A 14,230-nucleotide genomic window follows, 5' to 3' on the forward strand; every position below is an offset into this window, starting at 1 on the left:
ATCAAAGAACCGCGAAAGAAACGAGATTATTATTAGGATCATTCGTCGTATTCGTAAAATCGTGAGCTAACGAGTAGCGTCTGTTACTCTGTTTCGTACCAAGCATCGCGCGGGGACGTTACGGTCGCTGGAGCAGAAAGGTCTTCGCATTCTGGAGAAGTAACAAAAGACGCGCTTCTGGAACGTCCTGTCGGGGTCGAGCACTCGGTAGCGGTCACGTAGCCCTCGATGTTTGAGTCGTCCCCGACGCTGTTGTCGCATGACCTTACCATCACCTGCGATGGGAGAAATAAATAATCATAGTAACCTTGCCCAGAGAGAATCGCGTAGATCCTACGGTAAAATGGATTATATCTCACTTATCGAAGCTTCAACAACCAAAATGTATATAACTGAAGTTGTTACAAATGGAATTTACAAATTTTTTTATATAATACAAATTTTCGATAGAATCGATAGTAACTGGAATATTGGTCTTCTCAGATTTTAATGTCTAAGGGAAAATGAAGAGAATTTACACAGGAAAACTGTGGAATTTTTGAAAATTTGAATTCATATTCATTGATAAGAACGAAGTTTGAATTAAGTAATTGAATACTTTCTTAGTATTGAAGAGGACTACACAACCTTGTAGTCAAAACATGTCTAAATAAATAAAATACTTCTAAATGTATTCTTGATTAATAATTCTTTTAATGTAATATTCGTTAAATTAATGATGACAAATCATTTATTTCTTGACTTCTTGAGACACATTCACATATATATACACGTTTGCATTTATGAAAAAATTATTCACGAACAGGATACCTTTTAGAATTAAAAAATATACAATATGAAACAAAAAAATATACATGTCGAATTGAGTAACTTCCTCCTTTTCGAAGTCGGTTAAAAATGAGACAGATCACAATCAATTTACAGATAAAAAATTCCAGCAAAACAAAACCCATTTAAAATTCGTCCCTCAAGAGATTAATTATAAAATCTTGCACACTCAGAACACTCGCTCAACAAATAATCAACGTACCTCCATAACGTCTTCTTCCTGTCTGTCACCCTCTTCAATGAAGATTCGCTCAGAACTGGAACCATCGCGAGTTTCGCTGTCCCCTCCACAAGCATTCTTCGCAGCATCCACCCCGAGCCCTATGGAAGCCTCCAACACTGGAGATAGAATTCTCTCAACGACAGTGCTCGTAGAAATCGTTTCGTCCGCAGATACCGATGGCGTCGATGTCGCCACACCTGCCACTGACGAAAAACTCGCGGTTCCAGCGCCCTTGGTCGTGGATACCGGCGCAGACAGAATCGTGGAGATGGATTTAGGCTGAAGTTGGACCGTGGTCGTCGACGAGCTTATCAATGGTATCACCGACCCGTTGGTGACTCCTGTCGTCGTAATCGCGGCGGAAATCGGTTGGCAGTGGCTGGGAGCAGTCGTTGTCGCTGTAACGACGCTCGACGAGGAGAACAAGGACGATGTGGAGGACATCGCGGATGATGACATGGGAACTGGTCGAGTCCTGGCTCCCGCCTCGCAGAGCCTGGCGTCTAGCTTCTCGGCGAGCCGCGTTACTTCCGCCAATCTCGCCGAGATCGCCTCCACCGCTGTCAAGTTACTGACTTTACCCGAGGCATCCTCGGCTTCAGACATTCTAGAAAAATAAATTTCCGTCGTTGGCTTGCGTCTATTAATAGAGCCTTTCTAGATAGAGGTTCGCGTACTCTGGGAAGGATGCTAACGTTTCGGGTATTAAGCTGATGGATCTTTCATGTTGGGTAGAGATGACTTGAGACAATGTTACATCCTTTTCTGGAGAAATGAGTGGATGTTTTGGGAGATGTTGATACGTGGTGGTGGTAGTAGTAGTAGTAGTAGTAGTAGTAGTAGTAGTAGTAGTAGTAGTAGTAGTAGTATTTTAGGTATTCATTCAATTTTGTTGTTGTTTTGAAAGTTATTTGGAATTATTTAAATTTCTTTGATAATACTGTTGTGACTACTATGTGAAGAAGGAGCAGAGTATATCGGAAGGAGCAAACATACTGTTAACTTGTAAAATTCACGACGATGAACGCTTTGATGTAGCCTAGCAAAATGATAGTTAACCTTCACATTATTAAGACGTCACATATTTAATATTTGATAAAGTGGATTTAAATTAATATTGCATGCTTCTCAAGAGCAAAAAGGTGAATGTCTTATAAAATGTAATAAATACTGTAATTTGTAAATTAAACTAAATTGAAACTCCATGTTAACAGCAACCATTCAGGTGTTTCTTCAATCGTTTATAACTTATGTTAGTCAAATCTTCAAAACCCAAGTAACACTAGATAGAAATCACTATATTCATGCTCCTATGTATGTGTGACATCTGTGATATGTAGCTTAAGCTTCAGGTTTTATTATATATTGTATCATTACCTATCCAGAGTGCATTTACATTTAAAGATTCGAAAACGATACCGTGAGTGATGAAAGGATCAAGAATACTAACCAGTGTGCACAGCAATTTTCAAGTAATTTTTATATATTATAACTTTTGGAATACGAGAGGTAACGTCATATCATCGATCCGTTTCTGTCGATCAAGTTAAGCCGAGCCGGTTAAGAAAACGTCAAATTTCAAAAGTGTTACGTAATCGACAGTGACAGCGCCGCGACGCCTCGTCACGGACCAGATGGTGCCTCCAATGTGGGGCGGCGTTCTAATTTCGGTGAACCGAGAGCCACCGAATCTGCAGAGCACCACGTTTAACCGGCATTTTCAATCTTTACTGCACATAATAAAATTCCATCCGGTCACTGCTGCAGTTTCCATTATCAAAAATAACTTCGGCATCTCTGTGAAATCGTCGCCTGAATCGAAAATGGTGTGCGTATCGTAATAAAAAAGAAAAATGAAATGAGATGTGCTCGACACTAATTGAAAGATTCCAAACGCATCAATGGAAAATATCACGTGAAAGAAAGTACGTCAGTCGTTATTAAGAAAAGAAACTCTGCGGGAGAACTTATTGTAAGAACGCAAGACTTCATGATTAATAAATAAATGATTTTTTGATTTTGTTATTTAATAACAACGTATGAATATCAGAGTTATCTTACACTTGAAATAAAAAGAAAATAGATGCATTTAATACTATTTGTATTTTATTAAAAAATATAGTGTTGAAGTCCTTTTTGGACTACCTCCTATAATCAATTTCATCCTACAGTGATCCTACTACATATAATAGTTCAGTCATGAAGCTACAAAAATATGTTATTTATTTAAAAATATAGATATCGAAATTTCCTTGGAGATAGTTATTCTAGAAACTCGAAATTTCATATTACACGGTGTATGAAACAGTTTTTAACAATTGTATTCTCTCAGAAAAAAAATAAATGTATGCCTATTTTTCAATGAAAAATTAACTTCACCGTTTTATAGTCATATTTTAATAATTTTGTTTCAATCCTTAATTTCTAGAAGAATCATTTGCAGAAATTACTGATAAAATAGCCCATTAATCAGCCATATGCAGTGACATTTTGAACACACTAAAGTATAGCTAAAAAAGGTTTTCTTAGCCTTTTAGATGTATACAGACATTAGGCAGAAGGAACAATCAGGACTTGCATTCGTTTCTTTGGAATTAATTCCTAAGATTGAAATTCTACTGCTTAGACGATCTAATCTCAAACGAAAGTAAATGTATCGCCCAAAAATATAACAAAATTTGTGAAGCAACACGATGTTTTACGAATAAGAAAATTCCAAGTGAGAACTAGGTGATCGAATGCGTTATGTCGTGGATGGGATTTAAAGTTCATTTATATGTATGTTCATCCGGTGGATCCCAGCCAACGGATTAATAAAGCTGCATGATCCAAGCCACGAACACCGCTGCGTATTAACAAAGAGCAGTCGGGAACAACATGGAATTCTTCTCCCGAATGATAAGAATTTTAAACAAATGATGCAGTCTGTCAAAAAATAGAAAGTAAGCTCAGCGATAATGCTTGAAACGCGGTCTGCTTGCGTTGGACCGACGCCAGGATTAATTGCATTTTCCAGATTTAAAATCCCGTGGTACCGTTTCGCGCAGATGTTAGATAAACTAGCAACGATCTAGAAGATCTTCCGACGTGAAGAATCCGTATGCAACAATTTTCAGTGGCCCTGACCGTCCTCGTGTGGGTGAAAATGGGACGCCTGTCTCTATGAATACAAACTGTGGCGCACTCGTCAACGAGTTGAAGACGCGACTGACCCATATTTCTCGCACCAACACGTGGCTGAACGTGAAACCTAGGCAAATGATGCATTTCATCGCCTGGTCCAGACGATTAGGTCGCGAGAGAAATTTTAAACGATAGGAAACACTGGAAAAGCTGCACGATTCGATCGACGTTCGATCGTGATAGCTTGGGTAATTGTACTTCACTTATAGAAAGCCTATTTATAGATTTTTTAAGTCCAGTATTTGGCTACTTGGAACCTTACTAATTGTGTTGTTGGTTGTCTGTTTAAAATGCTCGATTTGATAAAACTTTCAATATATCTCTTGTCCAAGTTAATGTCATCCTCGAGTAATATACGCTTATGTAGAAAATCTTCTAAATTGAAGACTTTCTAAGTAAGCCGGTAATTAACGCGTTGAGAAGAATTTTGAAATAAAATTAGTACGGAGACTTGTCCACGTTACTTTTGTCGCAATAGATGTTACAAATTCCAAGCACTAATGTTCCATGACTAAATTAGAACAACACGTATCGACCTATGTTACATTTATTCTGTCACCACGTTTCGTAAAATATTTCTAGTTATTAAAATGTACGGAATAGTACTATTGATTTTCACAACTGTTACAGGACTAAGTAAAATAACACACATTAATCCATAGCATCCGCATCATGTTAAATTAATTTCAGTATTACTTTTTTGTGGATATTTCTAATAACCAAAGTGTATGGAATACGGTGTACGGAAACTTAATAACCGATTTAAGTTATAAGCTGTCCCTCGTACTTAGAACAATACTTCTTCAAAGAGATGCACTATGACCTAGCACCTCGCCTAGAAGGTCACACCATCTCAACCGGCCCGAAGTATCGGTATCGCGAATTATTATCAACAAACGTAAACCCCCAACTGAAATGACCCTCCTACCATACGTTTCCTGAACTTCGAAGCACAAGATTTTTCAAATCCCCACGTTTACTTAGAAAAGAATATATATATATAACGTGTATCCTGTGACATTGCCTATGGCACGCTAATATCAGCGACTCCGACTTTTTCTAAATCAGAGTGAATCTTCCACATTCAACTTTACCATGCCTGAACATTGACGTCCCGTGAACGCGTACTTAAACCCCGTTTGCGAATAATCGGTATTTGGCTCCAAGCGCGCGCGTTTCTGGGAAGAGCGATCGAACGAGAGCAGAGACCACTTATCGTGTTTCGAAACGTTCGACTTACATTGCACCGATATCAAGGTGTAGGTATCTCGTCGACGTGCAGCCATGGACTGACAACACCGCCTCCGTTAAAAACGGAGGTGCCTCGTCGACGTACCTTGCCCCCCTCGCCTCTTATTACCAGCTCCATTCGAGTCTCGCTCGGGTTTATAACTCCTGCCCTCTTCGATTTGCTCGGGGCGCGGACGATGACCGAATTACGCTGCGATTTATCGCTCGAGACTCGATCGTAACTGGTTGCGCGTATTTCCGACGTGAAAAATCGAAGGACGAAGAGGACGATCGAGAAAGCGCGGAAACTCGAGGAGGGAACAATGCCAAACGTTTGGCCGCACGGTAAAAGTCGACGGTGCGATTTATCGACGCTTGGCGTGGTCTTTCTGGTAAATAACTAGATCGACGAGTAGTTGGCAGGATGTCCCTTCTGAGGGGATATCATGAGCTAGGAAAATCACTTTGATAACGCCTTCCAGAAGACTCTTACTATTACGTACCGGAAAAAGTTCGTGCGGTTTATTCGTTAAATGTAACTATATATCGATTTTCGTGTGGTAATTGGCAACTGTAAAACATGAGTTTGGTTTCATTTTAAAGCTTGATCTTTGTCATTGGTAGGGGTGTGGGGGATTCCCATAAAATGTCCGGGATTCCCGAAAATATCCGGGATTCCTGAGAATATTCGGGATTCTCGAGTTTATGCGGGATCCCGAGTTGATTCGAGATTCCCGAGAATACACGAGATCCCGCAAAAATCCGGGATTCCCGAGAATATACCGGATCTCGAAAATGTTCGAGATTCCCGACAATGTACAGGATATAGAATAATATCTGCGATTTCCGAAAGTGTTGTTATTCTTGAAAATTTCAGCAATCCGAATGTACGGGATTTCGAAATTCCGGGAATCCCGAACATTTCCGGGATCTCGAAATTCTCGGGAATCTCGAATGGTTTTGGGATCCCGGAAATTCACGGGAATCCCGGATGTATTCGGGATTCTGAAATTTTCGGGATTCCATCCCGATCCCGGGAGGAATTCCCGTCCCGACCGGGATCCCGCACACCCCTATACACGGTGAACTGGCTACGAAAATCACGAATGATAAGGTGCAGAGAAAATTTGTATCTAAAAGCACTCCTTACTAGTAAACAAAGCCCATAGCGCTGCAGTCAGAAGGTGCTCCTGGGGCTGGAAGCGTGGGCGGGCGGTCAAACATGTTAATTTTTAATCAAAATGAAATCTTTGAATGCAGTCCTGAAATTTTGTGTAGTTATAGTTTTTAACTGTAGAAATCGCGTAAAGCTACTGCCAGAAGTCTAGGTCGGGGCTAAAACGTTGCCAGATGTCGATAAAGTTGTAAACAAATTATTTAAACTTTAATGACAAGGTGCAGTTCTGGCGAATTCGTTTTTATATTATTTATCGGTTAAAAAACCGGTATAACAATTGCCAGAAGACAGAATGGTGGCTAAGTACATGACAAATGATAATATTGTCATTGTCTACGAGCCGGCTACGAAAATTATAAATGATAAGGTGCAGTGAAAATTTTTATCGTATAAATAATTATAAATAATTAGAAACAAAATTATAATTAATGCAATTATTTATACTTATTCTTCTTTTGTATACTCCTTATTTATTTATACTTCATAAAATGTTGATGATCCATTAAACTCGATTCGATTTTATTTATCGCATAATTTATTTACTCTTGAATTCAATAATTTGTATTGTTATTTTTTTTATGCATTTCCCGCACCTTAGCCTTCTGTCATTGCATATGTAATTAACTAATAGTATAAATAATAAGAAAAACACATTGCCAGAACTGCACCTTATTATTTAAATTTTAAAGAATTGCTTTGTTGTTTACCAACTTATGACGATATTATCATTTTTCATGTACTTAGCCACCATTCTGTCTTCTGGCAATTGTTATACCGGTTTTTTAACCGATAAATAATATAAAAACGAATTTGTTAGAACTGCACCTTGTCATTAAAATTTAAATAATTTGTTTACAACTTTATCGACATCTGGCAACGTTTTAGCCCCGACCTAGACTTCTGGCAGTAGCTTTACGCGATTTCTACAATTAAAAACTATAACTACACAAAATTTCAGGACTGCATTCAAAGATTTCATTTTGATTAAAAATTAACATGTTTAACCGCCCGCCCACGCTTCCAGCCTCAGGAGCGCCTTCTGACTGTAGCGCTATGGGCTTTGGTTACTAGTAAGGAGTGTTTTTAGATACAAATTTTCACTGCACCTTATCATTCGTGATTTTCGTAGCCAGCTCTTAGACTACTAGTAATTGGTATGTATGCTCTGTGGAGTTCAATTGTTTCATTGTTGTGTAACTATAGGAACAGTAAACATGGACAGCGAAAGAGTACAAATTCGTGCTTTTATTCTTTACGAATTTGAACTTGGCAGTGAATCAGCAAATGCAGCACGACGCATTTGTAGCGTTTGTGGCGAAGGTGCTGTTAGTGAAAGAACCGCACAGAAATGGTTTAAAAGGTTCAAAGAAGGAAATGAATCGGTAGATTACAAACCGCGTTCAGGGCGTCCATCTGTCATCAAAGACGAAAAATTCATCGAGTACGTAAATTCAAATCCAAGATAAAGTTGTTCTGAGCTTGCTCAAGTATTCGAATGTGAAGAATCTACTGCAAAAAAAGCGAATTCATTTACTTAATTTTCACAAAAGATTGGGCAAATGGATACCGCACCGTTTAACGGAAGAGAACAAATACTCCCGGCTACTGAGCATTTGCAATATCCATTTATCGATCGAATTTTAACTTGTGATGAAAAGTGGGTGGAATATGATAAAGTACGATGATCACATCACTGAGTTCAGAAGGGGTCATGTGCAACAGGAACCATACCAAAACCGAGTCTCCATTCGAAGAAGGTGCTAATCACTGTTTGGTGGACTACACGAGGTTATCGTTTACGTTGATTTTCTTCCACGTGGCAGACTATTACTGCAGATATTTATTGCAAAGAAATTGACGAAGTCAGTGAAAAAATTGACGATAAATGGTGATTATTTTGTTGAATAAACCTATAATTTAAAACAGATTTGAGTATTTGTATTTTTCTCTGAAAACCCGCACGAACTTTTTCCGATACCTAATAAAAGTGTAAAAATATTAATTCTTCGTCGAGAACAAAAGCAACTCACTCGTTTATGTAAGAATACTTGCGTAATAATATAATGAAATATAAAAACATATAAAAGAAATGCGAATATTACATGCAATACTCAGCGAAACAATCCTCACAAATTGCGATATCACACTCCTTACAAATGATTTTGGTGAACCTTTCTCTTTTGTTTTGCGTGAAATGTAAAATTCAGACTTACTGAAATAATTAATTAGAATACATGTATCTCAGCGACCGCGAGAGGGTTCAGCTCGGAAGAGTGCGTGTGCTCTTTGAGTTGCAAATGTGGTGTCCCTTCATTAATTTTTAAATTAATTTCAAATTAAATTCACTTTACATTCCATTGCAACCCAATTACCTTAAGGCTTTAAGGTTTTTCTTCAGTCTCAAAAATCTGCCATAGTCTCAGATCAACTAAACGTTAATTTTCTTAATAATTTTGTCGTTTAGATACTGATAAATAATTTGCAGAAATTTTCTAATTATATTTAACACAGACAAGATTAGAAAAAAGACCAATGCGAATTTCTCTAAAGGTGCATGTTTTCTAGAAGTTTTCACATTCGAGTTACGCGAAAAAACAAATAAAATGAGATGTATGTAAAAAATCCATGTTTCACACCGGAAGGGTCAACGAAAAAATATCAAGAATTTATTCTAAAACGCCTTCGATCGCCGTCGTACTTGCCGTTGATGGCACAGGGGCTCTTTCAGTCTGGTCCTCAACAGGCGACCAAGCCGCACCATTCGTCCCACTTCCAGAAGAAGCTTCTCCCGATTGCCCAAGATGTCCCTTATCTCCGCCCTGGCTCGCGACTCTGCCGCCAGATCCTCCGCTTTCGACGATCGACGCAGGCAGCCCACTGACTCGATCAGATCGCATAACTTGCTGCAGTGCTTTAAAGAGTACACTCGAAATTAGCATAAGGAACAGCACCAGGCAAACATTGTAATATGGGCGCGTCAAAATGGCTAAGAGTAAAAAATGAAGAAAGTATGATTTTTCTATGATACATCTGTGCATTATTGTCAATAACTTATACTATATGATATTGCTATAAAAATAATGCGATTTTATAAAAATTAAAAATGAGTGTTACTTCTACATTAAGGTGAGAGAAGCACACAGTCATATTGAGAGACTTGAAATTAATATCCTGAAAAAGGTGAAAAGATAAGGGTTACTATTAAAATTGCTACTCAGAAACACAAAAAAATGAAATGAAAAGAAATCTTTGATATCAGTGATGGTATTTTAGAAGAAAAAAAATAATGTCAATTACTATAAAAGTATTCTAAGTGTAACATTCATAGTTTCACTGCGCACCCCCCCCCCCCCCCCCCACACACACACACACACACAGGGATTCTTACAAGTTATAAGTTATAACAGTTAATAATTCAATTAGTTCTATTAAAATGCTTGTATGTATATTTTTTTAGAGCTTATTCCAATGTTAAAAAGTCTGGCAACCCTATACAATATTGATTTCCATGAAAATCAATGCATCAACTGCAATACAATGAGTACATTTGATAGTTGATGGAATATTCATTGAAAATAAACAATTGACGGGTATTTGGAAGAATAGTCAGCCACAATTGTATTTGACGGTCGACTGCTTTTCCATTGTTGATGTTTAAGTTATACAAACGATGGTCACCGTGCGTACATCTTCGACGCTCCTGTGGAAAACTGCGCACACTCTCAACCTAGTCAATTGTTCTTGACCAACGGATCGAAGCTGCTTCCAGGCCTGACGCAGCCTCGAGAAGAGAGTCGCGTTATTTTCTAGGGGTAGCCTGCAGGATAATCTTAGCACACGAGCACCGTTCACTAATTGGCAGCCATAATCGTAAGTCCCCTGGAAATTCGAACCGTAACATGATATCCTTGAGACTCTCGCATCTTGGACTTTTGTAGTTAATAGTTTCACTCTCCTAAGTCGTATTAATTCAATATTATTGCTATACTCTATCTCTCTAAGTATACAAAGTTTTAAAGTTAGTTCTAACGTTTTGTCAGCATAGGAGCTAGACTCTACAGTTTTATTGAAATCATTATTTAACAAAACCCGACTGGTATAAATACATACGTTTTTTTCGTGTACCCTATCTTTTTAATAAGGATAAAAGTTTTCAAAGATAATTCTAATGTTTTATCTGCATTGTAACTAGATTCTACCGTTTCATTGATATCATTCTTCAACAAAGCCCAACTAAACACTGTACAACCACGTTGTACTTTTCAAACTGCTTTACCTATTACTGTTTATAAATAAATTCCGATAACCAATAGATACAAAGCTGAACTGTTATTGCATCAAATTGCAATGAAATAATTGTAAACTATATTTATATTCAGGCAGCTTGATACAGTACCTTGGCAGTTTCTTGAAACGATTGATGTTCCTCTTTCTGCAACTGAATTTCAAGCGCGTTGCAACCAATTTCCATGTGGTTCTTCAAAAGAACATCGTACAAATCGTTTAACCACTTGACAGCCTGCGAAATTTATTTTAAGCTCGTACCTTTGCGCATATTTCACTATATTTCATCATATTTCATTCATAGTATATTGTAATTTGCTGTCACCTGTTCAGCGTCGCTTTCGTAGGTATATATCAAAGCGATTTGTTTCAGAGACAGCTTCTGCAATTCAACGCTGTCGTTGAAGATATTCTTTCTAGCGTTCGTTGCATCCAAAATATCTCTGACGTTCACTATGTCTTCGCCATAGTCGACTTGCACGTCACGACCGAGGGCATCCTTCACAGGCATCGACAGTATGTCCGACAATTTTTCACCTTCCTTCACTAATTCACACTCCAACGTTTCTGGAAAGTTATGCGTCGTTATCAATCGTGTGCTATCTTCCTGAGATACCTAGAATTCTTTTGGGGGACCATGAAGCGAGGTAAAATTTGAACCTTAGGAACTGTACCAATGCCAATATGAATTGGTTGTTTTCTTAGATAGTAAAAATGATGATTTGATATTTTTCGAGTCTCGGTGCAAAGATACCATATCGTGAGGTTTTCTAACGCATGAACTAATGACTGATAACATTACTATATCGACAAAACTTTATAAAAGTAAACAGCGAAAGGATAGATTCTTCCTGAAGACACACCTGAAGATTATACTTAAAAATGATTTCGGACAACTTTTACAGTTTTCGCTATAACACTTCTCACTGTAGGATCATTTTTAAGGAATTTTAAGAGCTATCAGTTTAATTTCTGAGAATGAAAACCTTCTTCAAAGTAGTGTTTAAACTATGGAAAGAAATGAAGTAGTATTAAATTTTAAATAAAAAAATTCAATTAGGTAAATGAAATAAAGTCAATCTTTTTCTGGCACTGTAAATTTCCATGGGAAGAATTAATGTACAGTTATGAAGAAAATTAAATTAATGAATGATTGTTTACCAAGAATAGCCTGACTTTGTTCTAGCTTCAGAAGGTATCCAGCAGCCTGAGAAAAATCATGAGTTCTATTGCCCATCACCAGTTTATCGAACACGTCGCTCGTTTTGTCGAAGTACTGAAACAGAAAATATGAAGGTAGGTCATTTTTCATTTAACAGTAGCCTAAACGATAGTCTAATCCCTGTGTCCTATCCCTACTATTTATTCATCTACTTTGGGGATTTCATTAAACTAATTGAACTATACTTTCCATAGCCTCATTTCTTGTAAAGAGTTTCAAATGACTTTCACTAATCATCTGGTCATTCCCACCACTCATTTTTCCATATTCAAGACACTACTTTCCGCAATCGTATTTCTTTTAAAGAGTCAAGCATATGCTAGTTACACTATAGTTTAATCATGAAGACATATTCAAGCCTCATTCGTCCACATTCAGCCCACTTGAAGAATTTTATTAAACTTATTAGCTATAGAATTTAGCTACCTACAATCTTAACCCTTTTAGATCTGATTTATTTTTTTTCTCGTAATTTAATTTTTAGGTCTAACTTTGAATAAAATTAGTATGGAAAAATTTGTTTAAAAATTCTAATAGTGTAGTTTTTGAGGAAAACTAGTCTTTCTTCACGTGCACAAATAAGGACATTTGTCCTAAACGATAGTGCCGGTAATGTATGAGTATTTTGTGTCGTCAATTGCGGGCGCCAAGTCTGAAAGGGTTAACTACATACCTCGGAAACCAGTCTGAAGAACCTTTGCGAGGTGATCAGGACATTCCGTCGCCTCTCGAGTCTAGACGCGAAACTCCTGCACACGAAATCCATGAAGTCTCTCTGGGATTTCAGATCTTCTGACAATCGTGTGCTTGGCAAACTGTCGATCTTGTGGAGCAATTCCGCGTATCGACCATACGTCTCCTGAAACAAAGACAGACTTTAACGAATGTAATAGAAGAATATTTTCTTCTTTTTTCCCACAGCATCAATTGATTTTCTTTACTACTTTCTCTGGCTGTTAAGCCACCAATCACACAATTATTTACATTTCTTGAACATTCCTGTTACAAAGTGTGTATATTTTTAAGTGCCACCATGTTACAAACCATAATTAAATGAATGTCATTGTACTGTAGACTGCATTTCACAGAATGTAGGTTTACAAGACTTTTCAAGTGTTTTAAAAACCATTTCAATTTCTTAAGATAATAAATACTGCTTTCCTTGAATAATTACTTACAAACAAAACTTACTAACAAAAGGTAAAAATATATTCTTGTGTAGTACCTTGATATGAACAGTGATTAAACGAAACTTGATGTATTTGAACTTTACTTTACAGCGTAAAGTTCAACACATTTTATTTTTTTTCGAATATCCTCGAAAAATATCGAATATTTTTTTTCGAATATCCTCGAATTTGTTCAACCATCTTGAAGTACACAGTTGTTGAAACAGAGTTCAAGAATTTGAATGATATTTGTATTATAGAAGAGATATCATTTTCTATGATCGTTACGATATGCTTTAAAAGTATTTTAAGTATTGATCCCTTGAATAACACGTTAATTAATTTTACTCAGTGTCCAATAATTTTATTAATTATTCATTACCCTGCACTCTAATTCCAATTCCTCGTGTCGCCTTCGTAGCTCTTCCGAGGAGGAAACATCGAACCCAACCTGGCAACAGGAATTCAGCATTGCGTCAGCTGGTCCAAGGATCCAGTCGGTGACACGAGACACACCCTTCTCGAGATCACCGATTACTCTGGCAGTGTCCAGGTTCCTCTCCATTTCTGACCACGAATTTTCAATGTCCATCTAAACACCAAATTTTACACTAAATTTGTATAGGTGAAAGTAGCGTTTCTTCGTTTTCTTTGCGCTGAGCGCAGAATGTACCTTCTTCAATTCGATAGAGTCCATGAGTTCGTGAATTCCTTTTGTAGTATCCAAAGCGTCCTTCGCGGAATCCCTGCTCATCGAAGTCACTAAATTTCTACCTGAAAAGACAGGTGATATTTTTTACGCGCCACTTCGAATTTCCAGCAACAAGTTTCCTGCAGTCAAAGCGTTAACCCTTCGCACTCAATCACAGTTTCATTACAGAGAGCTAATAATTTAGACAACTAAACCTTCTTCT

The 14,230-nt window shown here is 37.5% G+C and overlaps 1 protein-coding gene and 1 long non-coding RNA gene across 13 annotated transcripts in view; one reads left to right on the forward strand and one right to left on the reverse strand.

The window, feature by feature from the left end:
* Window positions 1-14,230, reverse strand: part of LOC128895072 (titin) — a 109,633-nt gene that overhangs the window by 87,181 nt on the left and 8,222 nt on the right. For 9 of the 12 annotated variants that reach the window (XR_008461690.1, XR_008461691.1, XR_008461689.1 and 6 more), the window contains 10 exons: window positions 13,990-14,090; window positions 13,699-13,908; window positions 12,821-13,006; window positions 12,087-12,201; window positions 11,251-11,492; window positions 11,038-11,160; window positions 10,320-10,520; window positions 9,344-9,552; window positions 1,031-1,658; window positions 100-275 (listed from right to left, as the gene is read on the reverse strand). Coding sequence is in view for 9 of the 12 variants with exons in the window: in XM_054157309.1 (XP_054013284.1) it covers window positions 100-275; window positions 1,031-1,658; window positions 9,344-9,552; window positions 10,320-10,520; window positions 11,038-11,160; window positions 11,251-11,492; window positions 12,087-12,201; window positions 12,821-13,006; window positions 13,699-13,908; window positions 13,990-14,090 (2,191 nt within the window). In the remaining 3 variants the exon portion in view is untranslated. Of the gene's footprint in view, window positions 1-99; window positions 276-1,030; window positions 1,659-5,474; window positions 5,572-9,343; window positions 9,553-10,319; window positions 10,521-11,037; window positions 11,161-11,250; window positions 11,493-12,086; window positions 12,202-12,820; window positions 13,007-13,698; window positions 13,909-13,989; window positions 14,091-14,230 lie in introns of those variants that run through there. The other 3 variants (XM_054157314.1, XM_054157307.1, XM_054157313.1) reach the window with 2 other exon arrangements.
* LOC128895117 (uncharacterized) lies at window positions 5,700-8,556 on the forward strand. Its single transcript, XR_008461716.1, has 3 exons — window positions 5,700-5,856; window positions 7,845-8,082; window positions 8,192-8,556. It is a non-coding gene; the product is annotated as an uncharacterized LOC128895117 (long non-coding RNA).

The sequence above is a fragment of the Hylaeus anthracinus genome, unplaced genomic scaffold (assembly GCF_026225885.1).
Source record: "Hylaeus anthracinus isolate JK02 unplaced genomic scaffold, UHH_iyHylAnth1.0_haploid 4, whole genome shotgun sequence".
Classification (NCBI taxonomy): Eukaryota; Metazoa; Arthropoda; class Insecta; order Hymenoptera; family Colletidae; genus Hylaeus; species Hylaeus anthracinus.